This window comes from Heloderma suspectum, chromosome 1 (genome assembly GCF_057233095.1).
Source record: "Heloderma suspectum isolate Gila_16-S chromosome 1, 16-S_ref, whole genome shotgun sequence".
Taxonomy (NCBI): Eukaryota; Metazoa; Chordata; class Lepidosauria; order Squamata; family Helodermatidae; genus Heloderma; species Heloderma suspectum.
The window spans coordinates 177390945-177418402 of record NC_139458.1 but is presented as its reverse complement, the minus strand read 5'-3'; the positions used below and the strand labels follow the sequence as shown (position 1 = coordinate 177418402).

The 27458-nt window shown below is 44.3% G+C and overlaps 1 protein-coding gene across 1 annotated transcript in view; it reads right to left on the bottom strand.

The window, feature by feature from the left end:
• Positions 1-27458, bottom strand: part of GALNT5 (polypeptide N-acetylgalactosaminyltransferase 5) — a 56661-nt gene that overhangs the window by 26770 nt on the left and 2433 nt on the right. Inside the window, exons 2-3 of the mRNA XM_084811121.1 lie at positions 5534-5700; positions 3372-3491 (exon numbers count right to left, since the gene is read on the bottom strand). Of these exons, the coding sequence (XP_084667247.1) occupies positions 3372-3491; positions 5534-5700 (287 nt within the window). The remainder of the gene's footprint in view (positions 1-3371; positions 3492-5533; positions 5701-27458) is intronic.

The window sequence follows — 27458 nt, the reverse complement described above, 5'->3', positions numbered from 1 at the left end:
GGCTCCTCCAACAGATCTCAATCCTCAGGCAGGCATATATAGGGAGAGGCGCTCCCTCAAATATAGAGGTCCTAAGCTGCTTAGGGCTTGTAAGTGTCATCACCAAAACCTTGAATTCTGACTGGAGGTGCATTGGCAGCCAGTGCAATTCCTTTAAGACCAGTGTTATGTGATCTTTACGTGATGTTCCAGTCAACAGTCTAGCTGTTGCATTTTGCACTAGCTTCAACTTCTGAGTTGTCTTCAAGGGCAGCCCCACCAAAGTGCATTGCAGTAGTTTAATAGGGAAGTTACCAGCATGTGTAATACCGTGGCTAGGTTATCCCTGTCCAGGAAAGGCTGTAGCTGGTGGATCAGCTGAAACTGGCCCCAAGTACTCCAGGCTACAAAGTCCACCGGGGCTCCAGTGACGGATCTAGGAGTACTCCCAAGCTATACATCTGCTCCTTCAGGGGGAGCACAACCCCATCCAGGACAGCTCGCTTACCCAATTCCTGGACTTGGGAACCACCAATCCACAGAGTTTCTGTCTTGCCAGGATTCAGCTTCAGCTTTATTAGGGGTGTACGGATTCCCCACTGTCTGTTCCGGTGGAGAATCCATGGGGGGATCCATTCCTCCCCCCCGGAATCCACTGAAGCGGCTCCGCTCTGTGAGGATTCTGGGGGGGGGGAACCGGCTTGGGGGCCGCTTACCTTCCCCCCTGCTGGCCAGATCCGTTCGCCTCCTCCCTACTGATCACCATGTCTTAAAAAAAAAAAAAAAAGCTGATCAGCAGGATGTGTCCATAGACTTAGGCGCAACTAGAGCTGTGAATCTTGCATCTAAGTCTATGTGCCCATGGGCTTATCCGCAAGATTCATGGCTCTATTTTGTGTATAAGTCTATGGGCATATCCTGCCGATGGCCATTAAAAAAAAAAAAAGACATGGTGATCGGCAGGGAGGAGGCGAACAGCTCTGGCTGGCGAGAAGCAGCCTAGTGCCGTTCCGCCTCCAGTGCTCCTGGAGTGGAGGCAAGTGGTCCCGATCAGCTGAGGATTCCTGAGGCCGGATTCCAAAGAATCCGGCCTCATTTGAATCCGCAGCGGATTTCTCTGACATCCCTAAGCTTTATTCACATTGATAAAGGGACAATAAAGAGATATATCTACTGGTGGGTGACTGCACGTAAATAGGATTGTGCTGTGAATGGTTGGCGTAGTGCAAGGTATTTCCCTGACAAAGTTTTGCTCTTCTACTTTTGTAGCTTTCATACAAAAATAAACTTTTCTGTCTTCTTTGCTGTTGACCAGGGGAAATAAGCAAAACCAAAACCAGGTGGTGTCAAAAGCACGTGTGGAGGCACTGTGGAGCTGCATGGGTTGGCCCTAGACCCTGCTGGTGTCCTCCTGGACACACCTCAGTGGCTGCACATTTGGCGACAGTGAGAAGGAGTGCTATATCCATACTGGTGGACTTGCGTAGAGTTCCTTCGTATGACGGAGGATCGTGATTGGCCAGGATCCCCCTCCCCTGGAGGATGTTGGTATGCACGTAGGGCTACTTCCTGTGGTGACTCAACACAATGCCAGTGGGGGGCATGGCTGGTGTGCACAGTAGTGGGGCAGGGCTAGTGTGCAGGCCCACAGCCCTTTCATGTGTGCTTTTAATACGTGAGGGGGGTTGTCTGTCTCTGAACTCCCCTAATGTGAAGGTCAGTTACTAACTGGATGCAGATACATCCTCTAAAGGAAATGAGATGGAGGGAGGAGTGGGGGAGGATGGAGAAAGAAGGCGGGATGCAGGAAGGTGTTCACTAGGGCCAAGCTGAAATATCCCACCATTTTTCAATGACATTTTTGACAGTGTCAGAAGGCTCCTCCTCCTTTTAATGGTTTTTGGCAATGCCTGTGAAAATATTATCTTCTTCATTTACTTTATGTGGGCTCTCTCCAAAGTGACCGTGTTTAGCCTCAGTGATATATTTATACAGCCAAATCTTATTGCTTGTGTAATATAAGAACCTCATGATCTCTAAAACGGCTAAAATCATCCTGTGATTGATTCAAGAAACGCTCTCTTCATTCTCAACTAGGGATGTATAAAATTTGTTTCAATTTGTTTGATTTACCCAGTTTGCACCTTTCAGACCAAATATGGACTTGGACACAATCCATGGTTGAAGTCTGTACATTTCCGAGCTTGCAATGTGATTCAAAAAATGTGTTTGACAGCATGTGTATTTAAAAAATACGCATGAAAAAACAAGTACTTTTGAAAAATGTGCACAAATACGCTTTAATCAATGGGAGAAGAATGAGTACATTTCAAAGATGTGCACAATTGATGCATACATTTGGAAAAATATGCATGGAAATATGCACAAAAAGAAAAGAAAAAGCTTGCAATCTGATCCAAATTCAAGTCGAAATGAGCTTTAAAATGGAATTCGGAAAACTTCAGCGAGCTCGAATTTTGCTGATTCACAGATCCCTATTCTCAATTGATTTTGTTTGTTTCCTCTGGTATCATCATATTGCCAGATCTCAGCGGCTTCATTGCTGTTGTTGACATTATCCCATTCACTATGTGATTTCCAATAAACTGGGACTGTGTATATGATTGATCCAGGAACATGAAAGGAGTAGAAACGAGAAGGAAAGAATGGCGATGGATACCACAGAAAGATGAAATGATAAGAAGTCACATGATTAAAGGGGTTCTTGGGAAACAATTCTGCCACATGTCTCAAACCACTATTTTGGACCAAAAATCAGAACAGGAAAATATTTAGTGCAGCCATTGTATTAATATGCTGCTGAATCTGTATCACTGGTTGAGTGTAGAACAGCCTTCCCCAAACTGGTGCCCTCCCAGATGTTTTGGACTTCAATTCCCATCAGCCCGAGTCTGCATGGGCAATGGTCAGGAATGCTGGGAGTTGTAGTTTATTAATTGATTAATTTATTTAAAACGTTTCTATACTACCTTTCTGGAAAAACCAATCAAGGCAGTTTACAAAAACTTCAGAAGACACAAATCACAGATAAATAAAAACATATTAAAACATTAAAAGCCACCTTAAAAACCATGTTCAAAACATCTGGAGGACGCCAGGTTGCGGAAGGCTGTTGTACAGACTGGGTGCAGTCGACTGAATGTTAAATGTGTTGTGCAGCATGATCCTACACATGTATACTCAGATGTAAGCCCCACTGACTTCAATGGGGCCTATTCCTAGGTAGGTGTATTTAGGATTGCAGGCTAAATTCCACTTAACTAACACTGCCAAAGCAAGTTAGATGATCCAAATTTCCACCAGATTGCTCCCAGTGACTTCTGTACTTTTCAGCCAACCCCACTTTGACATTAAGACACAACTCTGCTTACCTTTAGCAATCTCTGCTCCAGCCAGTCTCGCTCGTATTAAACCATGTCTTTCTTTGAGATGGAGGATATGGACTTTGGGGAATTGTGCCATGTACTTGTCTAATTTGTCCTTAAGGTATGCTAAATCAGAACAGAGGAGAAGCAAGTGGATAGACTGCGGATTGTGACTATTTCAAAATCTACCAATGAGGGAAGAAGAGGAATCACTTATCAATGGTGCAGCTAGGGTTGGACCTTGGAGCTGAATTCTAAGACCTGGCAGCCCAGAGGGATCCCAAATGACCGCGGAGAGGGCAATAGGTGATGTGGGCAGTGGCAAACAGGCCCAGCATCAGCTCCTGGGCTTCCTTTCTTCTTTTTTTCTTTTCTACTTTTTATAGTTAGGGGCTAGCCAGCCAGGCATGTACATAGTAACAGATGCTTATTAATTATTTAATTACTTTTACTTTAATACAGACTATTCTTTTCTACAACAAAATGGTCCTTCTTCCCAAGTAGATGTGTTTAGCATCAGGGCAACAGACGCAAAGTCCATTTTATTCCTGTAGTCATGCTATGATTTAAGTGAGTTTAAAATGCAAAATTGCAGATGCTGAAAGTCTTTCTTTTAAAAATCAGGATTGCAAAGAGTTTTCCCCCTCAAACATATCAGGAATGTAGACACAGTTGTAAAGGGGTAGGTAGGATGAGAAATGTCAGTCTAAAGTGCCATCTAAAGGGGAGGGTTCCATAAGACCCTTAATTCGAGGTCTAAAATGACGTAGAGAGCAATCCTGTGCATGTTTCGACAGGGACAAGTCCTACAACTCCCACCATTCCCTGGCCAGTATGACTGGCTGGGGAATGCTGGGAGTTGTAGGACTTTTTTCTGTCGAAACATGCACAGGGTTGCGCCCTTAGCTGCATTACTGCCAGCAGTCCTCAGCTACTGTGTCTGCTGCGTGTTTAGACTACTGGACAATGGTAGCCGGTTGTCTTACATAGGAACATAGGAAGCTGCCTTACACTGAGTCACACCATTGGTCAGTCTAGCTCAGTAATATTGTGAACTGCCCAGAGAGCTTTGGCTATTGGACGGTATAGAAATGAAATGAAATGAATGAATAAATATTGTTGATACTGACTGGCAGCGGCTTCCCAAGGTTTCAGGCAGGGGTTTTTCCATCCCTACCTGGAGAAGCTGGGGACTGAACGTGAGACCTTCTGCATGCAAAGCAAGTGCTCTGCCACTGAGCCACAGCTTTCTTCTGATGGCTATGACAGGAGACAGGCACTGTGGATTATTATCAGCGCTGGCTGACTGCTTTCTGTGAATTGTCTCCAGTAAAGTACACACACACACACACGCATGCATGCACATCTCCCCCCGCAAAATGCCTACCTATATGCACACACACACTTCTCTGTATTTATACACCTTTTCTTTCTTTTAATAATCCTTCCTTCACAACATTTTTGCAATCTGAAAAAAGTCAGTCAGTCACCTCTAAAACGGCATCCACAGTGAGACAGCGAAACATCAGCTTCTGTCAAGCTGGCCGGACACGTTATCATCCGCAGGGAAATTCAGCCACTTGAGCTTCTTCCTCTTTTTGAAGTAGACCATAAACAGAAGCCCACCTGATGAAACTAGAGCTGAGCTGAAAATCTTCCTCCAGCTTTGCAGTATAACTTGCGCCGTGCAAGAAGGGGCAGGGGCATTTCCTGCCACTTTCAGGAGTGTGTGGGGAATTCAAACATTTTCAGGGGAGGGGGCTTGCTTTTATGCTATGAGGTTGCAAAGGGGTTCCTTATGTTCTCCCTTGAACAGAAGGAAGGGTTTGCTGCTGCTTTAAGTGGTGGCTGAACTCCAGCAGGACAGACATCAGCCACTTCTGTCCTATAGAATAATGTAGCATTCTACAGGACAGAAGACTGGTACAAAAGTAGATTGGTACATCCCCGCCCCCCGCCCCATGGCTACCCACAACTTTTGGAGTTCCACTGCCATTTCAAGTGGTAGCAAACCTTTTCTGAGATTTCAGGGAGAAATTGACCAGAATACTGCAGCAACATTTGTACCATGATAATAACAACAATAAACATCTTTTTGGAACAAACTGCCTGAGAAACAGAATGCGTGTCAATTCCAAAACCCATTTGAAGAGAAAACACTGGCCTACCTTTTGTGCTAAAGTCATCCACCAAAATAATCTCTTTCACAAATTGAGGGGGCGAGCGGTTGAGGACACTGTGAACAGAGCGCAGGAGGGTGGACCACACTTCGTCAACAAAACACATAATAATGCTGGTGGTGGGAAGGTCATTGTGGACAAGAAGATCTGAACATCTACAGCAACAGAGATAAATAGCATTGACACAACAGGCGTAATCAGAACAAGTGTATATGAGACTAGAGGATTGGCACTTGCTCCTGTAACTTGCCATAACATGTCATGTTAGTGATGTATTCAGCGGAGGGGGGGGGGCACCAAGGAGCAAATTCTAGTCAAACAGTATTAATAAAAATGTAAGATAGAATCCCAGTGATTACAAATCATGAGATAGGAGTCTGAGCACATGGTCAGGACATATGGCATCAGGCAGCCTGATCCTGTCAGGGCCAGCATCAGTGGTAGGCATTGGGGCTGTTCACACAACAACTTTCAGTGGTTCAGTGTGGCTTGTTAACCATCCTGAACAACCCAACAATGAGCCATGGGTTCTCAAGGTGGCTTATCTGAGAAAAATAAGCCGCACTGTATGGTTAGCAAGCCACCCTGTGGAAAATGTCCTGGGTTCAGACAACATGTTAACCCACTGTTAGCAACAATCCACACTCAACCACTGAGTATGGGTTAGCATGTTGTATGATCCCAGTCATTGTCGGGCATCTGTCAATGCCCATTCCTCAATAGGGAGCTTTCCTCTTAACCCCTGGAGCCCCACAGCCCTGCTGTTCCTCCTCCTTTCCTGTTGCTGGCTGCTCACCTGACCTCCTTGAATGAGTGAACCATAACAGAAGCAAGACAGAGAAGCAGCCTTTACTCAACCCTCTCCTGGATGGCCAAGCGGATTGGGTCCAGAGAATGAGGGCAAACAAATGGGCAGTAGTGGCAAGAAGGAAAGGGTGTCTTGCCCAAGCCACCCCCTCCCCAAAACCTGGCACTGATTCTGTGGACTGACCTAAACTGCAGCAGCACAAGTAGTGACTTGTGCTACTGAAGCCAAACTGTGATCCAGTTCCTGACAGGTGGATCTCTGTGAGCTGCGAAATTGTCTGCAGCTTGCAAGAAAAGTCTCTATTCCTCTCCCCACAGAGTAGGTTTCTATCAAAGCCCACATATTTTATGGACCAAAAAGGGAGAGAGGATACCATGCAATTGGGCTAGAAGAGAGACTGCCCCAAGAGAGCAGGGTAACCGCCCTTTAACAGCATGACCAAATGCTGCTTCTGTGCCAGTGGTAGGGTTAAGTTGGTTCCCATTACTGGATGCAAATATCAATCCCATGAGCAGGGGCATTGCTAGGTTCTTAAAAGATCCAGGGCACAGGCCCATAACACAGATTTGTGCATATATCCAAGTCTAAGTGAACCTCTAATACGTGTGTGTGTGTGTGTGTGTGTGTGGTGTGCTTGTGTGTGTGTATATAGATTACATACACACATACATAAGAAGTGTGCACTGACCCCCCACCCCACTTCAACTTACACCCTGAGTCAGTGTTTTGGAAAACATCCCGCTTCTGCTCAGGCCAATTTATAGTCGAACCACTTCAGCTCAGCACCAAACCTGAGTCAAGGTTTGGAAAAATGAGTCTTTATGCTTCCTGCTGACTACTATGGGAAATTAGAAAAAAACAACACTGTAACTTTTTTCTCTTGGTCAGAACTAGATGATAATTTCAGGCACAGTAGCCTCCTAAAAGGGATTACACTTGCCCAATGTCAGAAAAATAGCTGCAAGGTTTATATTTTGATTTTCTTTTAAAGGGAACTGCCAATAACATTTTATTACTTGAAAGAATTGGATAAAAAATTCAGGATTCATTGCCCCATCAGAGGAGATCATGTCTGCCAAATTTCAGAATGATAGCCACAAGGGTGTTTGTGCAAGGGTGGCCTTGACATTTTGAGGTCTCCAAAAGAGGACATGCTTATCTCCCTGTTTTCCTTGTGGACTGTTCTGAAAATACAGACAGCCTACAGTTGTCCCTAAGTAAGAAACCAACAAAGTTTCAGAAGGATAGGTGCAGCAGTTCATGTGGAAGGGGAGTTCTCCAGTTTGGGAGAGAGAGAGTGATTTGCTTTCCCTTCCCTTCCCTTCCCTTCCCTTCCCTTCCCTTCCCTTCCCCAATAGTTTTCGGGTAAGTTTGTATGAAAATGCACAGGTCATTAGAGGTGTCCCCCAGGCAAGAAATCTGCAAAGTTCCTGAAGGATATACATGCATGCAAATTTAGAATTACAAGAATTTATTTACATTTCACCAATGTTAGCAGCTGGGGAACATGGGTGGGAAAGTGCTATTGCACTCATGTCCTGTTTGTGGGTGTTTTGTGGGCATATGGTTGGCCACTGTGTGAACAGAATGCTGGACTAGATGGACCCTGGTCTGATGCAGCATGGCTTATCTTATGTTCTTAAATAGAGAGTTCCTCTGAGCATATGCAGAACGATTTTCTTTCACCACTGAGCACTTACATTCTCTCCCTGCCAATTCTATTCCCCTCCATGCATGACCTCTTAATGGTCACCTTAAATACCATCCCTCCTCATCCTACTGTCCTCCAGCAACTCCTCATAAAAACAGGTGTCTTGTTTTGTGCAGCTGTTCTCTACCTCCTCCTTGTTATGCACAAGCTCTCATTGTATCTTCCTCCCCATTATTTCATTTGTGCCAAGACTTCACCAGGATTCAGCCAATGAGTCTGTTTTCAAAACTAGGGTTAAGGTATGGAGAAGCTCTGAGCATGTACTAAGTGCCTTTCCCTCACCACTGAATTCACACAAAATTAAGCACACACATACACACATGACAAAACATGCATAGGACTGACATGAAATGGTAGTCAATTCATTAGACAGAATTGGGTAGGCACTGTATTAAGCCTGAGATACCATGCTTAATGGTAATAACTTAATAACTCAGGACTTATTTCTGAGTAAACATGTGGAACATCAAGGTGCAAACCTCCCTGCAACAGTAACTTGTGCTGGAATCCTATGCACACTTTCCTGAGGGTAAGCCTCATTAAACATAATGAGGCTTCTGAGTAGGCATACATAGGCTTGTATAAATGAGCAGTATTTATCTCCCCTCCACTTAAAAAACAAACCCCAAACTCCTATTTTTATTAAGTCTTTCTGTTCAGAGCAACATAGGAAGCTGTCTTATACTGAGCCAGACCCTGGGTCCATCTAGCCCAGTATTGTTGACACTGATTGGCAGCGGCTCTCCAGGGTTTCAGGCCAGATTCTTTCCTAGCCCTGCCTGGAGATGCTGGGGATTGAACCTGGGACCTTCTGCATGCCAAGCATGTGCTCCAACACTGAGCTACAGCCCTTCCTATTGCTGGATAATGGCAACTGACAAACAAAACAGCCCCAGATTTGTTTCTCTGCAACCATGGGAAACCACTTTTCTCAAAAACTTGCGTGAGAAGGAGCAAAACCAACCCTCTTGTCTGTTTGTATAAAGTCAAATACAGTTCAGAACTTCTCTTGCCCACTGAAGACAATTCTCTTTAAGAATTCCCCAAGATATGTTCTGCGTGGAATAAAGAAGAGAAAGAAAGAACAGGATAGGGGAAAGAAGAAGGAAAGAAGAATGGTGACTGGAAATGCGCCAGGGGTGGTAGGGGTTAGAGAGAATCCCTAAGCCAAGTGGCTCCTTTCAGAGAGGTAGTACTTCAGAGGAATTTAGGAGGCTGTGGAGGGTTTGTAAGGATTGCACGTACTTAAATTAACTTTACAAGGTAAGGCGGCTGAGGGCTTTTTCTTGCTTCTTTAAAACTGTAGAACCTATGTAAAAGCCTCAGCAGTTTCTTGATCATGATGTCACATAGTCCTAACCCTCCTTTTGGAATAATTGGAGTCCTACAGCTATTTAGGAGAAATTAAAGTGGAGGGGGGAGAAAGAAGTTGTGTGGAGGCTGACTGGATCCTTTGCTGTACTGAAGCTACTACACTTCTGCAGAAGCCAAAGGTTTCAGTTTGGCATAATAAAACCAGATGCTGTGTGAAATACCAGTATTTCACATGGAGCTCTTTCTTCCCTTCCTTCTCCCTCTTCAAAATTTCATTGCAAGCAAGCCCCCACAGTGGGCATGTAAGAGCAGAAAAGTGGGGGGGGGGAGAGTTTTTTGCACCTAAAAAAAAAACCTATACCAGAGATTAGGGATAGTGACCTCCTAATGATCACGTTAAACATTTTCTGATTAGGATCTCTAATCCCCTGTATGGCTTGACAGTTTTTACTTTTTGTTTTAGTCTTTTAGAAAAGGAAACGTTATGCATGGCTATCACAAAAGCCACTGGACCTAACCGTCTGAACTTTGGCAGGCTCAATCAGCTCCATGGGGGCTCTCAGGTCTCTAAACTCCATGCACTTATGTGGAAGAACAAAACAAATTATAGCTCTTTGATTTGACAGGTTTTCTTTAAAATAGCAAATTGTACCTGTGACTAGCACAAAAGCCACTGGACCTAACTGCCTGAAATTGGACTGGTCCAATAAGATCTATGGGAGCTACTAGGTCTCCAAATTTCATGTACTTATCATACAAACTAAAAAAGTTATGGCTGTTTTTGTTTACCAATGCAAGTCAATGGGAAAATGTAAAAAAATGTCAATTAGGACAGCTCAAAAGACCTGGGGCATGGCTCAAAAAAGACCCAGAAACGTGCTCTTCTCTAATGATGCCCCTGCCCATGAGTGTTCATGCAACAGTTCACTGGGGCAGTTTGTATGTTAAGCGAAGCCCTTTCTGCCCCTTTCTTTCTGAAAGAACTTTTGCAAGTGCTCAACTCAAACACTGGCAAAAACACATCCCTTCCAAGCTCACACAACCCTGGGGTGGGGGGAGATTTCCCTCCCTTCTGCCATTCCCCGGCCACCAGAGCAGCGTAAGCATGGGGGTTGTGAAGGGAACTGTATGAATGGCAGGGACCAGGGAGGAAGGACTTAAGGTCTGCTCCATTTCAAATTAAAATCCAGCATTCTGACCTGTAATATGTGCCTCATTTTTGCGGCAAGCATTCTGAGCTTCCAAACTGGTATTCTGAACAAGGAAATGCCAATTTCAGGTGCATCACTAAACGGTAACAAGTTACTTTATGAATTCTGGAAAATATTACATTTCCCCACTCCATGTCCAGTTTCAAGCCTGACTTGGGGAGTTGGGACCACTGAGTCTTGTTGGGTCATTAGGCAGGATGTCAGATAAAAGGGTTAGAGAAAAGGACATAAAGGGTTCCGCTCAAGCCACCCCCACAGCTAGCCAAGGAGGCAACCCAAGCGTCCATCAGTTTTTAATAGTCTGCAAGAAGGGAGAAAGCCTCTCCACATGGAGGGAAAGTGGTGTTACTCTGTATTGATTTGAAAGGCAACTACAGCTAGCCAGTTTATGATTTCTGCTGGATATAGGAGAGCAAGTTCTTGACGATGGTTTGGCAATGCTTTCCCAGTTGGGAGGATATTGTCCTGCTTCCTCAGGAACATTCATACAAAGTGAGCAAGAGAAGAAGAGAAGAGATGTAACCCCACAATAGAAAGATGAGAGAGTACCATTTGGAAGATTGGAACACTGGTTTGAGGGAGGACTGGCCCAAGACATTTTGCTGCCTGAGGTGAAGGACAAGATGGCAACTTCTCCCATTCTATGTACAGAAGCTGACTGGACTGGTAGCTGAATCTTTCTTAAATACTGGCAATGTAGCAGCATCCTCCACCACTTCTGAAGGCAGCAGGCTAGCCTAGGGGACAGAGGGCAGGCTGCATGGCCCACAGCTCTCTCCTCCAACACTTTGCTCCCGCCTCCCAGTATCTGCAGCCTTAGGTGACCGCCTCGCTCTACCTCATGGTAGGGCCAGTCCTAGTTTGAGGTATGACAAGCGTTCTTGCATCTTCCCTGTGAGTCATGGGAGGGGAACTTCTGACCACAGAGCCTCCTTGGATTCCTTCAGGGCGCAGGGCTTAGCCTCCAAGCTCCTCCCACTGAAGGAATCCCCTCCACTTCTGGAGGAACCCTCAATGTTATGTCTGACCTGAGATCGGAGATAACAGTGGGGATGCAGGTGGCACAGGGGCCAGAATCAGACAGGCACTAAAATCAACAGGAAAAAATGTATTGTTGAATCTCATTTAATGGAAGTACCTCATAAGACAAACCCTTTGCTAGAATTCCTGTTTCTTACCACTCATACAGTCCTATTTCTGGCAAAGAATATTCCCCAGCCGATGATAAAAATAAAAATAAAAAGCCAGGCTACAGCCTGAATTGCTTTTAGCCAGTTTCTGGGTATAAAACAGCACCGCCTCCTCAGAACAAGCAGGGTGGCCAACATAGTTTTGAAATACCAAGGCACACAAATTATTTTTCCAGAGGAATAATGTTGTTTTTTTAAAAACAAGGCTTGGCAACTGCAATGTGCTATAATGAACTGGAAGTCAGAAGAAATGAAAAATACTACAGAGCAGAAGTCCTGTGGATTTTGTAGTATTTGGAACCCACCTGCAGAGAAAAATCCAATAGTATGACTGAAATGTGAGTAAACGGGGGAAAAAACAATGCCGTGGTTATTTAATGGGGAAGCTTCCTTAGCAGAGACTAGATTGCTCGAGAACTTGGTAGAAGGTGTATTTGTGGCTTGGCTGCACGTCTGCCATTCATCTCGCTGCCAGATTTGCATTACAACAGGCACCTGCTCTTTATCGCTTGCGCTGTGACAAGGTATGGTAAAACCACATTATAAATACCACTGATGCTGAAGAGGAGCAAATGTCTCTTCCAGCACTGCAAAGAGATATTGGGGGATGGGATGGGGAAAGGGATAACATGATCTACAGAACCCTGAATTCCTTTGTACCAGAACAGCATACACATGGCAATGATAGTAATGTGTAAAACAGGCATCACGGTTCACACACAACAGAAAGAGCATTTAGATGACCTCAAATGCAGTTCTTTTCAATGGACACAGTTCACATGCCCAGCTCTGAATCATTTAAGAATGCAATCCTGAGTCACTTAGGGCGCAATCCCAGCATGGCTGGTTGGGGAATGCTGGGAGTTGAAGGACTTTTTTCTGTCTAAACACGCATAAGATTGTGCCTTTAATAAGTAATCACCACCTAAGTTGGAGGCTTAAATGTTGAGTCTTATCTAGTTACTAAGGAGAGGGCCTTTTCAGTGGTGGTGCCCCAGTTGTGGAAAGGCTCGCCTGGAATCTACATTGTAATCTCTTTGGCACCAGGGGAATATTTCCCCAGGTTTTTTAGCCCGTCAGTTTGAAATAGTTGTGCTTGTGCTTTTTAGGTCTTTCCACTGCTGTGGTTTTTATACTGGTTTTATTCTGTAGACGTTTGTATTTATTTATTTTTACACTTACATTTTATTATGTTCCTACATGGTATGGCTTTAAGCTCTATTTTGTGAACCATGCAGAAAGCTTTGGCTATTGGGTGACATACAAATGTAATAAATAAATACAAATGATAGATGAGTTTCTCACAGCTCTGCTCAGGCAAGATATATATTTAAAATATGTATATTTATTCAACAAAAGCTCTTGTTTTGGATCTATTGGACGCCACGTCTTTTTAGTAAAGGCTTGCATATTGCCCCTGCAGTTGTTGTTGTTGTTCAGTCGTTAAGTCTTGTCTGACCCTTCGTGACCCCATGGACCATAGCACGCCAGGCCTTCCTGTCCTCCACTCTCTCCCGGAGTGTGCTCAGGTTCATATTCATTGCATCGGTGATGCTATCTAGCCATCTCATCCTCTGTCGTCCCCTTCTCCTTTTGCCTTCCATCTTTCCCAGCATCAGGGTCTTTTCCAGGGAGTTTTCTCTTTGCATTAGGTGGCCAAAATATTTCATCTTCAGCTTCAGTATCTGTCCTTCCAATGAGCACTCAGGGTTGATTTCCTTTAGGATTGACTGTTTGGACCTCCTTGCAGTCCAGGGCACTCGTAAGAGTCTTCTCCAGCTCCACAGTTGGAAGGCATCAATTCTTCGACGCTCAGCCTTCCCTATAGTCCAGCTCTCACAGCCATACGTTGCTACTGGGAAAACCATAGCTTTGATTATACGAATCTTTGTCGGCAAGGTGATGTCTCTGCTTCTTACTATGCTGTCTAGGTTTGCCATAGCTTTCCTCCCAAGGAGCAAGCGTCTTTTAATTTCATGGCTACAGTCACCGTCTGTGGTGATCTTGGAGCCCAAGAAAATAAAATCTGTCACTGCTTCCATTTCTTCCCCTTCGATATGCCAGGAAGTGATGGGGACAGATGCCGTGATCTTAGTTTTTTTAATGTTGAGTTTCAAACCAGCTTTTGCACTCTCCACTTTCACCCTCAACAAAAGGCTCTTGAGATCCTCTTTGCTTTCTGCCATTAGGGTGGTATCGTCTGTGTATCTGAGGTTGTTGATAATTCTCCCAGCAATCTTAATTCCGACCTCTGATTCATCCAACCCGGCGTTTCTCATGATGTACTCTGCATATAAATTAAATAAGCAGGGTGACAATATACAGCCTTGTCGTACTCCTTTCCCAATTTTGAACCACTCGGTTGTTCCATGTCCGGTTCTTACTATTGCTTCTTGACCCTCATACAGGTTTCTCAGGAGACTGGTAAGGTGGTCTGGTACTCCCATCTCTTTAAGAATTTGCCACAGTTTGTTGTGATCCACACAATCAAGGGCTTTAGCATAGTCAATGAAGCAGAAATAGACTTTTTCTGGAATTCTCTTGCTTTCTCCATGATCCAGCGAATGTTGGCGATTTGATCTCTAGTTCCTCTGCTTCTTCGAAACCCAGCTTGTACTTCCGGTAGTTCTCGGTTCACATGCTGCTGAAGCCTAGGTTGTAGGATTTTGAGCATAACCTTGCTGGCATGTGAAATGAGTGCAACTGCTCTTAATTTAGAGGTGCCAAGATAGTGGTACCTTACAAGGAGTACTTTATTCAGTACAATCAGCACACAGGCATACCCAATGGTTGGATCAGACAGCTTCTCTGAACCCAGAGCCATGGGGTGAAATGGGTTTTATATAGGGATGTACGGATTCCCCACCGTGTTTCGGTGGGTAATCCGGCTGGGGGGGGGGGAGGCGATCCGTTCCTCCCGCCCCGGAATCCTCCGGAGTAGCTCCGCTCTGCAAGGATTCCACAGAGCCGCCTGGCTTGAGGGTCACTTACCTGGTCCGTACTGGACCCGTTCGCCTCCGCGCCGATCACCATGTTGCTTAAAAAAATGGCGATCGGCAGGATGTGCCCATAGACTTAATACGCAAAATAGAGCTATGAATCTTGCGTATAAGTCTATGTGTCCATAGACTTATATGCAAGATTCACGGCTCTATTTGGCGTATAAGTCTATCGGCACATCCTGCCGACGCCATTTTTTTTTTAAATGGCAATCGGCACGGAGGCGAATGGCTCCGGTTAGGCAAGCGGCCGAGAGCCGTTCTGCGTGTAATCCTCCTGGAGCGGAGGTAAGTGGGGCTGTCCCGCCGCGGATTCCGGAGGCCAGATTCCAAAGAATCCAGCCTCATTTGAATCCGCAGTGGATTTCTCTAACATCCTTAGTTTTATACCATACATGTCAGCAGCGAGGCAGCATGACAGCAGCAAGCATTAATTAGCGTTCATTCCCAGCATAGACTAACAGCATAGACTTGTTCAGAAGGAAAACAATCAGAGCTTTCCCAGCACAGCCACCTGTAGCTCGGCATAAACATAGCTTCACTTCTCAGGCACTTCCTAGGCCCTGGTAAGATATTAGCCTTCGTTAGCATGGAATGTGCTGAGGCCGCATTATCGACCTTTGGCTCATCTCACATGCTCAGAGGCCCACTAGCAAGGAAATTGCACCAATAATGAACCTAAGCAAGCATTATGGCTCTCTAGCCCCCCCTAAAACTACAGGTGACTTGGTTACACTCCTGGGGTCAATACAGCTTGTTAAATTCGGCTAATTGTTGGAGGTGTAAAGCAGACAATGCTTGTTTTATTGATATGTTTTGGAAATGCCCAATGGTCACCTCCTTTTGGGAGGAAGTCATTGTATGGATAAATTTTGTATTGGAAAGCTCTTTAATATTTACTGATATAAATGTTCTCTTAAATTACTTACCTGCTTCTTGGAACGTAAACACATGGTCAGTGTAAATGGATTTTTCACGCCCTTTTGGTTGCTAAAAGACTGATACTACAATATTGGAAAGATAAAAGCTCACCGCCTATAATGCAATGGGCTGAAGACTTAACAACACTAGCAACGTTTGAAAGAGTGGTATATAGGCGTAACTCGCAAATGGACTTGTACGCGGATATTTAGTCAGCTTTTACTGAAGTTTATGGGTAACCTTTTTTCCTCCTTTTTCTTCCTCCATCCCCGAATATTGTAATGTTAGAAACTGAGGATTTTTGAATATGTTGTTGTATTTTTATTTCACTCTTTTTTATGTTTTGTAATGTTTTCAGTTTGTTTTGTAAAAAAATCACAATAAAAGTTTTTTTTTTTTAAGTATATAATTTCCCCCCTGAAACCCATTCCAAAGTTTGGCTCTGTCACATTCCAAATTAGGTGGCTGGATGTGTGCAGCCTGAAGAACTCCCTGCCACTTTCCCTTTCTCCCAAACCTACCTGGCAGTGGCAACTGGGAAGCTTCAAATGGAACTTCTATTAGGCCCTATGTCAGCACTGCTACCCCCACAGTCTGTGCTCAATGAACCAAGGGAAACATAGCTCTTGACAAGCTAAATAATCCATCAGGAGCTGTGGGGATGGGCAACTTGTGTCCCTCCAGATATTTTGGCCTACAACTCTCATGAGCTCTAGCCAGCATAACCAATGGTGAGTGATGATGGGAGTTGTAGGCCAAAACACCTGGAGGGTCACAAGCTGCCCAACCATGACTTGGGGCAATGAGAAACTTATGGTTCCTTGAGACTAGGATGCTGCCTTAGCAGCATGAAGGGACTAATGGAAGCCCTTCACTGAACCTGCCTATTGCTACTACAACCATTGGAAGGTAAGGTTGGATGGGAAAGGGAAGGAGCAAATTGTACTGTGAAGATGATCTCAGGATTGCACTCTTAAGTGACTCAGAGCTGGGCATATGGACTGTGTCCATTGAAAAGAACTGCATTTAAAGTAATTTAAAAGCTCTTTCTGTTGCGTGTGAACTGTGTTGTCTGTTCTACACATTACTATCATTGCCATGTGTATGCTGTTTCTGGACTGCCTGGATGAAACTGATTATCTGGACCCATTTCAAACTAGCTTCAGAGAGGGATACGGAGTTGAGACTGCCATGGCCGCCTTTGTGGATGATCTTCGCCTGGGAATCGATAGGGAGAGTGCATCCCTGTTGATTCTTTTGGATCTCTCAGAAGCATTCGATACCATCGACCATGGTATCCTTCTGGATTGCCTGAGGGAGTTGGGGGCACTGCTCTGCAGTGGTTCCACTCCTTTCTCTCAGGACGGTTCCAGATGGTGTCACTCGGGGATAGTTGTTCCTTGAAAAACGAACTATTATGTGGAGTCCCTCACGGCTCCATTCTATCCCTGATGCTGTCCAATATCTACATGAAACCGCTGGGATAGATCATCAGGAGGTTTGGGGCTCTTATCAGTATGCTGATGACACCCAAATCTATTTCTCCTTAACATCTTTATCCAAGGAAGGTATGACTCCTCTGAATGACTGCCTGAAGTTGGTAATGGGTTGGATGAGGGAGAACAAGCTGAAGCTGAATCCAAGCAAGACAGAGGTGCTCATCGTGAAGGGTCCTAATTCAGGTATTGAGGTATGTCAACCAGTTCTGGATGGGGTTGCACTCCCACTGAAGGAGCAAGTCCGTAGCTTGGGGGTGCTTCTTGACCCGACCCTGCTCCTGGCACCCCAGGTGAAGGCAACGGTGAGAAGTGCCTGTTATCAACTTTGGCTGATACACCAGCTACACCTCTTTCTGGAACGTGTGGAATGGTGGTGCATGCACTGGTAACCTCTAGGCTTAATTTCTGTAATGCACTGTACTTGGGGCTGCCTTTATATTTAGTTCAGAAACTCCAACTGGTACAAAACATGGCAGCCAGGTTGGTCTCTGGGATATCCAGCGGAGGCCATATTACACCGGTTTTAAAATCTTTACACTGGCTGCCAAGTTGTTTTCAAGCAAAATATAAAGTGCTGGTTCTTACTTTTAGAGCCTTACATGGTCTAGGTCCAAGGTACCTTCGGGAGCGCCTTCTCCCCTAGTCCCAGTCCGCCACCTAAGGTCCTTTGAGGGCTCTCTGCTGCGGCTGCCTAATGTGAGATTGGCAGCCACACACAAGAGGACCTTCTCCTTTGCTGCCTCTCAGTTGTGGAATGACCTGCCGAGTGAAATGCGCCTGCTGACCTCATTGAAGGTTTTTAAGCAGGCATTAAAGACGCTATTATTCCGGCAGGCCTTCCCTTTTTAGAACTCTTGTTCCTTTTGCTGATTTTTGTATACTGTTTTAAGCAGTGTTGTTTTACGTTGGGTTTTATCGTTGGATTCTTTAAGAAGTGTATTTAGTTCACAGTTGTTTTAGTTATATGTTTGTATATATCGTCCATATGTTTTTATGTAAATGGTTTTTAAACTTTGTATGTTGTATTTTAATGTTTTAACTTTAGTAAACTGCCCAGAGAGCTTTGGCTATGGGGCGGTATAGAAATATAATAAAGAAAGAAAGAAAGAACTGAGCCTGACCTTTGGTGGGGTTTGGACTCGATTTATAATGAGCTTTGGTGCGGGGGGTGTAGGGTCAGCCCTTGAAATTACTTCTCCAAACCTTCCATTATAAATTTCAGTGTCCTACTACTACTAATTAGTGTTGTCAAACAAACACTAGAATTAGGGAATGGACACTGGAAGTTTCTTAAAATAAAATAAAATGTCATTTTTAATGCAAGTTATTTTTGGTTTGGAAACAGATACAAACAATCCTTGTTTTATTCCAGATTGGGGTGGGGTGGTGGTGGGGAGACTGGATTTCTAGTGCACTCTAGTGGCTGCAGGCTAGAAGTGTGAAATCCCTGAAGAAATTAGTCTGTGCTTTGAATAAGTTATTAAAGAACATGGGAACATAAGGAGCAGAGCTAAAATCTTGTAAGCATAAAACTCTGGTAACTAGGACAAATAACCAAAACACCTGTTTAATATCAACAAATGTTCTGTAGCTGCTATCGACAAATCTTCTGTGTTCTTGCTAATCATTATTAATGATGAATATTTTCCTTTAATCAGTGGCACACAGATTGAAGGAAATCAGAACTGCAGAACCAGTTACTGGGACAATTTAACTGGGACAATTCTTTTATTGATGAAAGGGGAGCTTTTGATGGTGTCCTTGCCATCTGATGTTAGGTAGCTGGGGACTGGAGGGACAACTTTCTCAATGATGGCAGCCCAACTCTGGAATATTCACCCAGAGGAGGCTTGCCTGGTGCCCACTCTTGTGTTGTTTCAGTGCCAGTCACTCTCCCGCCCCACCCCAGCTTTTAAAAATATTTCTTGAATTAGTGTTAATTTCTCTGTTATTTTTTTATGACCATGTTTTATTGCTCTGCTGCTTAAATCATTTTATGATAAGTTGTTTTTATTGCTTGGTTTATTATCTATTTTATTAACAAACTGTTGTAAGCCACCCTGTGAGTGGAAACGCTGAAGGGCAGGATGTACATTCCTCAAAAAATAAGTAAATTGCAGTTCTCATATATAATATGACTAGCCGGGCCTGCACAAGCAGTGAGTGTTGTTGCACTCACTTGTGGGCTCCCCACTGGGGCATCTGGTTGGCCACTGTGTGAACAGAATGCTGGACTACACAGGCCCTTGGGCAGATCCAGTGGGGCTCTTCTTATGTTCAAATGACTGTTGTGGAAAATGTTTAGGGGCACCAACGAAGCAGCGCGTGGTCCAAGAGCTACACCCCAGAAACCTTTTCAATGCCACAGAGGATGTTACAGTACATCCGTGCTGTACAGATACAGTACAGTACACAGACTGCATAGTGCAGCTATCTAGAGCAGCAAAAAGTCTTACGCTGAACCAGGTCTGTACAATTTTATGCACGCGAGTGAAGGAGTAGGGCTGTGAAGTTTGTTAAATAAAGTTCTTTTGTTCATGTCTGAACTAGTTAGAAATGTCTGAGCACTTGCTCATGAGCCACAGTGTATCAGTCACACTGTTCTCAGTGGTCAGAGAAAAGGGAGCAGGAATGTGTACATGTTTTTGAAGGGGGTGTGGATCTAGAAAGATTACAGAAGCAACGGCCATGTAGCCCTAGAGCCAGTCCTTTTCCGTAGTTCAATCTTTGGAAAATGAATATCTGTGTGGGGGGGTGGGGGGCACTTTGTCCCAAACTGATGTGCATTTATTATTAAAATGTCTGAAGAACGTAGGAAGCTGCCTTATACCAAGTTGGACCATTGGTCCATCTAGCTCAACCTACCCTAACTGGCCCTGGCTCTCTAGACACTAGGGTTTCAGACCCAGCTGTACCTGGATTGAATCTGGGGCCTTCAGCATGCAAAGCGTGTATTCTACCACTCCACCAGCGGTGCAGCTAGGGCTGGGCTTCGAGGCTGAAGTCCAGGGTCCTGCAGCCCAGACCCCTCCCCGCAAATGAGTGGCAGGTGATGCACCTGGGCCAGCATGGGCATGCTGGAGCCCATGGGGACGAATGCTACATGCTATAGCCTCCTTTCTTTCTTCTCATTTTCAAATAATATTTTACTAGTATGGGGGGTGGCTGGCCACATATGTAGTTACAGATGTTCATTTCATTATTTTTACTTTAAAATAAATTATCCTTTTAAAACAAACAAAACAAAACGGTGCTTATTCCCAAGCATCAGAAGCAAACTCCATTTTATTCCTGTAGTCATCACAACTGGGCTATGATTTAAGTGAGTTTAAAATGTGAAATGCTTGGAGTATTTCTACAGTATTAGGATGGCAAACTATTTTGATTTGTTGCTCTAACGTATCAGGAATGTAGAAGCAGTTGTAAAGTGTGGAATGGTGGGGAGAAGAGATATGTTACTTGTGTGCGTCACAACTGAATTTATACACATGGCCATCTAACCCCCCCCACCCCTGCATAAGACCTTTAAATCCAGCATCTAAAATTACCTAGTAGCACCCAGCTATAGGCTCTCTTCAGACATTCCAATCACTGTGCACAGAATAGGAGTGGAGTCTGCTACTGAGATGCTGTTCCCCAATGTATCTTCATTGTCCACAGAATGAATGCCTGCAAAGGGCTCCAGCTGTGTATAAACGCAGGTTATTATTTCTTGAATGTGGCAACTTCATATGATTTTCCTCATCAAAGAACTAAAGATAAAGTCAAAGAACCAAAATAAAGTAGTACCAAAGAAGACCAAGTCCACTTGTAGTGCAGACAAGACTTTTATGTCAAGGAGTACTATGTACAGTACCTCCATAATGTTGAAGCATTTTGTTTGGATATGCTTACTAGAATGGGTTTGCTTGGAAATGAGGGGCAGAATCCAATGGGGTGCTTATGCCCCTGCCGATTCTTTTGTGCCCCACCAATTCCCATCTGCAAGCGGCACCCACTGCTTGTGGAATCAAGATTTAGAGCTACCAGGGGCAACTAGAAATGAGTGGAAATGCTAGTTGCTGTAATGGGGCAGGTTGGTGGAACTCGCATAAGAGAGCTATGCCAATCTGTCCCAATTGAGAAATGAGTTTCCCCTCGTTTCAGGGCTTCCTCTGGGGAGCACCTAATCTCTGTTGTGCACTGGTGGATCCTGCTCGCACAAGAGAATTGGTGGTCCGCAAGCACCCCATTGGATTCTGCTCTGGTATCCTTTAAAAGCTATCAGCAAAACTATTTTTCTGTGATTTTTGTCAAAGTAAAACTCTCTTCTTTCTCCCTACCCAAGCCAGTGAATACTGAATGCTCATTGACAGTCTGCAAAGCAACAAGGTTTGAATGAAGCCCACTAAACCTATCAAGAAGGAACAGCAGAAATGTGTAGATCTGAGGGCATGATAATAATTTCTCCCATTTCTATGAATTTGTCATTTTATATCATGGCAGTAAAAAAAGAAAATAGAAAATAGAGAGAGGCAAAGGGCTGGGTCAGGTCTGAGTCTTCCCTGCATGAACAAAAGGCTGAAGAAAAAGCATTTTTCTCAATTTCTATTTGCAATTCAACTATGAGTCTGATGTGCGCCTTAAGGGGACCTTCGCTCCCAAAGCTCTAATATCTTCAAGTAAATCTTGAGAAGGCCAGGTCATCTTACCAAAGAACTTCTCACACACGGAGTCAATTCTCTCGATTGTTTCTTGCCAATGTTTTATGTGGTTATTGACCTATCCAAATCTAAACCCTTTTCTTGCTCCATGTTTTGTTTGGGGAAGTGGTTGAATTTCCAAGCAGCCCTGCAGGAAGGAGACTGTGTGCTCATATTTTAATGCAAGTAACAGGGATGGAAAAGATTCCTGTCTGAGACCCTGCAGAGCCAATTAGAGCAGACAATACTGGTCTGGATAGATCAATAATCTCTGAACTTGTGTAATGTAGCTTCCTATGTTCATGGCTGAAGCAGGTGCAGCGAAGGTAAAACCAAACTATAGTTCCTGGGGGCAACAGGGTAATGTGTATATCTGACATCATCAGAGCCAGGTGATTTGAAGGACTGCTTGGGTCCATATGAGTCTGCCCATTGGCGTCAGAGGCTGTGCTTGTCTTTGAGGTAAGTTAGATTGGTGGGCACTGCGACAGGGCTTTCTCAGCAGCGGCCTTTACCTTATGGAACTTCCCCTAAGGAATGTGCAACAGGCCTTCTCACTTGCGGCATCTGAAAAGCCATTGAAAACCTACCTGTTTTTAACAGCTTTTAGCTGATGCATTTTATTGGTAGGGCTTCCCTGATGTTTTATTGCTGGAATTGTTTTTTATATCAATTGCATTGGGCAGTATCTAGTACTGGCAGTCTGCCTCCGCTGGTTCTGTTGCACTCCTGAAACCCACCGTTTGCGCAATGGGGAACTAGCACTTCTGAAAGGAGCAGATCTAATTAATGGAGTTCCCTTCTACAAACTCCACTGATCTGCACTCTTCTGGAAATGAGCGTTTCCACTCATTTCAGATTGCTTCAAAAATCGCTAGGTTCCCACTGTACTAGCAGTAGGTTCCACTCGCACGCAGGCAGTATTGGAGACTGCCCATTACGTTATAATGCAAAAGTAGGCAACTTCACGCCCTTCAGATGGTTTGGACTAAAACTCCCATAATCCCTGACCATTGGCCATGTTGGGTATCAGTTGGATTTTTGGAGTTTTGTGGGCTAAATCTAACATTACCCAAGGGGAGTTTCCCATCCTTCTCCCTGTCCCCTGCAGCAAAGTGCGCACCCCCCAAATCGGCTCTGAATGGTCTCCCAACGCACCAGAGGTGCTTTGGGGCCACAGGGAAGAGTAGTGCCTGTTCCACTGTCGAAAGGACACCATGGGAAGCAACCTTGTGTTTTTTAATTATGTAAAATTTAAATTTTATTATAATATGTTATTAATATACTTCTATTTTGTTCACCACCTTGGGTGGATTTGGTTGAAAAAAGTAGCTTCTTAAGTAAATAAATAAAATATATACCAACATTACATGAAAGAGCTCTCAGAAAACAGATGACCTTTCTCCAAATGCTTGCCGAGAAAGCTCGTAAATAAACATAAACAAGTGAATTCCAAACGAATCACAGGGTACTCACCTATGCCTCCAAACAAGTAAAAGGATTATGGAATGGCTTAAAAAATGTAAGTGCAAAATATAGGAGAATCTCTGAGATGTAAACCCAGTGGTCCCAGCTGAACAATCAAACCAAATGTCATCTTATAGATTCAGGGGGCAATACACCTCCCACTGAAGTCAATGGCAAATGCTCCATTTATTTAATGCAGGGGGCAGAAATGTATTTGGGTGTGTGGCCAAATTGCTCCCACCAGGTCCTCCATTGGCCAGATAACATCAGCAGGTGTGACCATCATTGCTCCACCTCATGGCCATTTTGCCTTTCTCCATGCTGGGAGAGGCACTGAGTTTCACTGGGGGGAGCAACTATTCCTCCCAGCACCAGCCAATTCCCTAGCTTTGTGCAGTATGTCATCCCCAAGGGGATACCCAGAGGAGTGGCCAATCTTCCCAGTGCCATCTGAGTCCCTGCCGCCTGCATCCCCACCGTTACCTCCAATCTCAAATCAGAGATAACCATGGGGATTCCTCCAGGCTGTGGGGCTTGGAGGGCAAGCCCTGCCTCCTGGAGGAACCCAATGATGCTCTGTGAGCTGGATAAAGAGGTTCTGCATCCCTGACTTAATTATTCTAGATTTCAACAAGTCTCTCAGACTGCAATCCTAGTAACATTCTTGCTACGGAATGAGTCCCATTGAACACAATAAATCCCCCTGAAGACATTGAACACAATGGAAATTACTTCCAAGTAATCATGCATAGGTCTGCTCTGTCACTCATTTAATTAGAGAATTGCTGGCAGTTCTGTGCCAGGGACAATGAAGGAACTTATGGCCAAAGATACGTATGGCTGCTTTAAATTTGTTCCCAGCTCATTGCACACAGACAACTGACAATCGCCATGTGAGCTAATTTAAAGCACCTGTAGTGCATAAGGGAGCTTGTTTGTCCTTACACTAGAGTAAAACAAGATAACAGGGCTTTAAATTTTTTTTTAAATGCACCAATATGTAATTTAAAAAAATCTAAAAGAGAGTGGAATAACAAAATCTTAAAAACCTAGGAGGATATTAAAGAAAAAATGTGTCTGTATGGTAGCTAGGCAAACTTTACAGCAAAGCCACTGCAAGGAGAAATGCTAGAAACGCACTTATACTTCCTTGTCAGCATATGGACAGCGAGGGCTTTGGTTTGCTGATGTGGATGGAAGTTAAGAGTTCCACGTCAGCGTGTGTATGTTTGCTTGTGGTCCATAATTCCCAACTGGCACTCAGTGACACACTTCTGCGATTGATTTCAAGCCCACGTTTATTTTAGAGGTGGCTGCTACCAAAGCAAGATACTGTTGGCAGGAATGTTGCTTTTCTGAAGGCTGTGTTCTTTAAGCCAAGCAAGGAGGAAATGCTTGTGCTCCGCATTCAAGGCTACAGGAACAGTCTTTTTCCTTTTGCCCAATTTAGTGCACCACAAAACATTTTCTTAACTTTTCAGTAGTAATCTAATCTGATGGGCAATTTTCCAGTTTCTCTATGTGCCTTGCAGCCTGAATTAATACTCCCATACTTGGCCAGGGCATTTTCACCAAGAATACTGGAGGAATACTTCCTCACCACATGCTCCTCTGAACTCTGACATATCATCCTACATGCAACCGAAATGCACTTAAGTATACCCACCTGCCCCACTAGCTAAGGCCACAATCCTACACACACTTAAAGAACTAATGTTAAGCACATTTACTTATTCTATAAGTACACTCCTCTTTATCTTGTCAAAATTCAGTGCAAAGGAGCGAACAAAATACAATCATTAAAACAATAAACCAACAAAATTATTGGGCAGCAAGTCCTATTGAAATCAAGGGGATTTAGTTTCGAGTAAAAACGCTTAAGACCATATTGTTACTTCCTACTAAGCCCAGTGAATTCAGTGGGGTTTACTTCTGAGTGAAAATGCAGAGAGCTACATATGATTCTTGGAACTCAAGAATCTTCCCATTATTTTCTGCCCTCATAAACTTGTGTAGTAACTGAGAAAAACCAAAAGCACTCATTACTTGGATTTTAGTCTGCCTGACAGGGCTGGCTCTACCATTAGGCAGAGTGAGGCAGCCATCCCAGCAGCAGATACTGAGGGGTGGGGAGCAGACACAGTCGTGTGTGCCATGCAGTCTGCCCTGTGCCCCCCTATGCTAGCTGCTTCATTGCTGCCCTCAGGTATCACCAGTGTTGAGGTAAAATTTAGGGCTGTGCAGGGACCCCCCAACCCACTTCAGAAGCTGATTCGAAAGCTCTGAATTGGCCTCCACCCACTTTGGCCCAATCCGGAGCCAGGCCTTCGGATCCAAAGTGAGATATGGGCAGCTGAAGTGGTCCCATTCCCCGCCCAGCCACGCAAGCCTCCTACTCCTCCTTACCTGGACCCGTGGGTGTGCCCGCAGCCATTGCCGTCTTGGAGGGAGTCGCCATTTTCTTTTAAAATGGCGACTCTTCTTCATGTGGTAATTAAATGTTGCGTAGATTGTGGCCGTAAATGAGCCACCTATGCAACATTACAGGCATAAATGATCCATTTACAGTCAGCAATCTATGCAACATTTAATTACCACAAGAAGAAGAATCGCCATTTTAAAAGAAAATGGTGAATCCCTCCAAGATGGCTGCTCCCCATGGGTCCAGGTAAGGAGGAGCAGGAGGCTTGTGCGGCTGGGCGGGCAGCTGTCCAGATCGGGCCAAAGAGGTCCAAAGCGCTTTGGATTGATCCAACCTGCTTCGGCCCGATCCTGACCTGCTCTGGAACTGGACAGAATCATCCAGATCCACTTCGGGATTTGTACTGAAGTGGTGCACAGCCCTAGTAAGATACAATTGCCAGTCTGGTGCTGCAGCCAAGAAAGGCAATTAATCTGCTTATTCCCAGGATGAAATCCAGGGAGACAAGCTCCTTCTTGAAGTGCTTCCTTGCCATCACAGTGGCTCAGTGGATTACTGTTTTCAAGCAGAAGAGGTGGGCTAGTTAAAGTGTTGAGCCTAGTTACTATAAAAATGTTTAAAAGGTCACAGTGATTTTCCAGGATTGAAAAACCCACCTCCAAGGATGTAGAGACAGTTGTAGTAGAGTACAGGTGGGGAATCTGTGCCCCTTCCAATATTGCTATTACCATTGGCCATGCGGAGTAGAAAACTGGAGTTCAACAACATTTCGACGGCCAGATGTTCCCCTCCCCTGGGTTAGGGTGTCAGGCTAGGTGTGGGGAGACTTGGGTTTAAATCTCCAAAGAACTAGATACGGTGACTTTGGTCAGGATTCTCCCTCAGCCCAACCTACCTCACAGGGTTGTTGTAAGGATAAAATAGGAGGGGAAGAAAAGACAATGTACACAATCCTGAGCTCCCTGGAGGAGGCATAGGATAAACATGTAATAAATAAAGAACAACAGTTGCCTAAGTTTCAAACATAGCCACAAAGATAACACAAGAGAAAACTCCCTGGAAAAGACCTGATGCTGGGAAAGACTGAAGGCAAAAGGAGAAGGGGACGGCAGAAGATGAATGGCTAGATAGCATCACCGATGCAATGAATATGAACTTGAGCACACTCCAGGAGAGAGCGGAGGACAGGGAGGCCTGGCGTGCTATGGTCCATGGGGTCACAAAGAGTCGGACACGACTGAACTACTGAACAATGGTAGAGAGGGATACAAGGGCCCCAAGAACCTTATTTCAGACTTGCAAGCATGTATAAATGCAACATTTACCCTTATATCCTTATCCATATATATTCTACTTATCCTCATAACTCTCATACAACAGGAAGCTGAATTAAATCTTGAATATTGTTTTATTTTGTGGTCGGAAGAGAAACGTGAAAAATTCTTATGCTTCTAAGCATTTTATGGAATAAAATTCTGTTTTTACGTATTCTGTTACCAACTGTTTGAAAAAATAAACTTGATATTTTCTCCATGCAAATGTAATATTAATATTTTCTTCATACAAATATTAAAAACTAAATATAAAGCAATATAAATATACATGCTTATTTCAAAATAAGTTCAAGGGCACAATCCTAGAGGCTGCCATCCTCTTGGTTACAGAACACCCCTGGCCCCAATATACCAG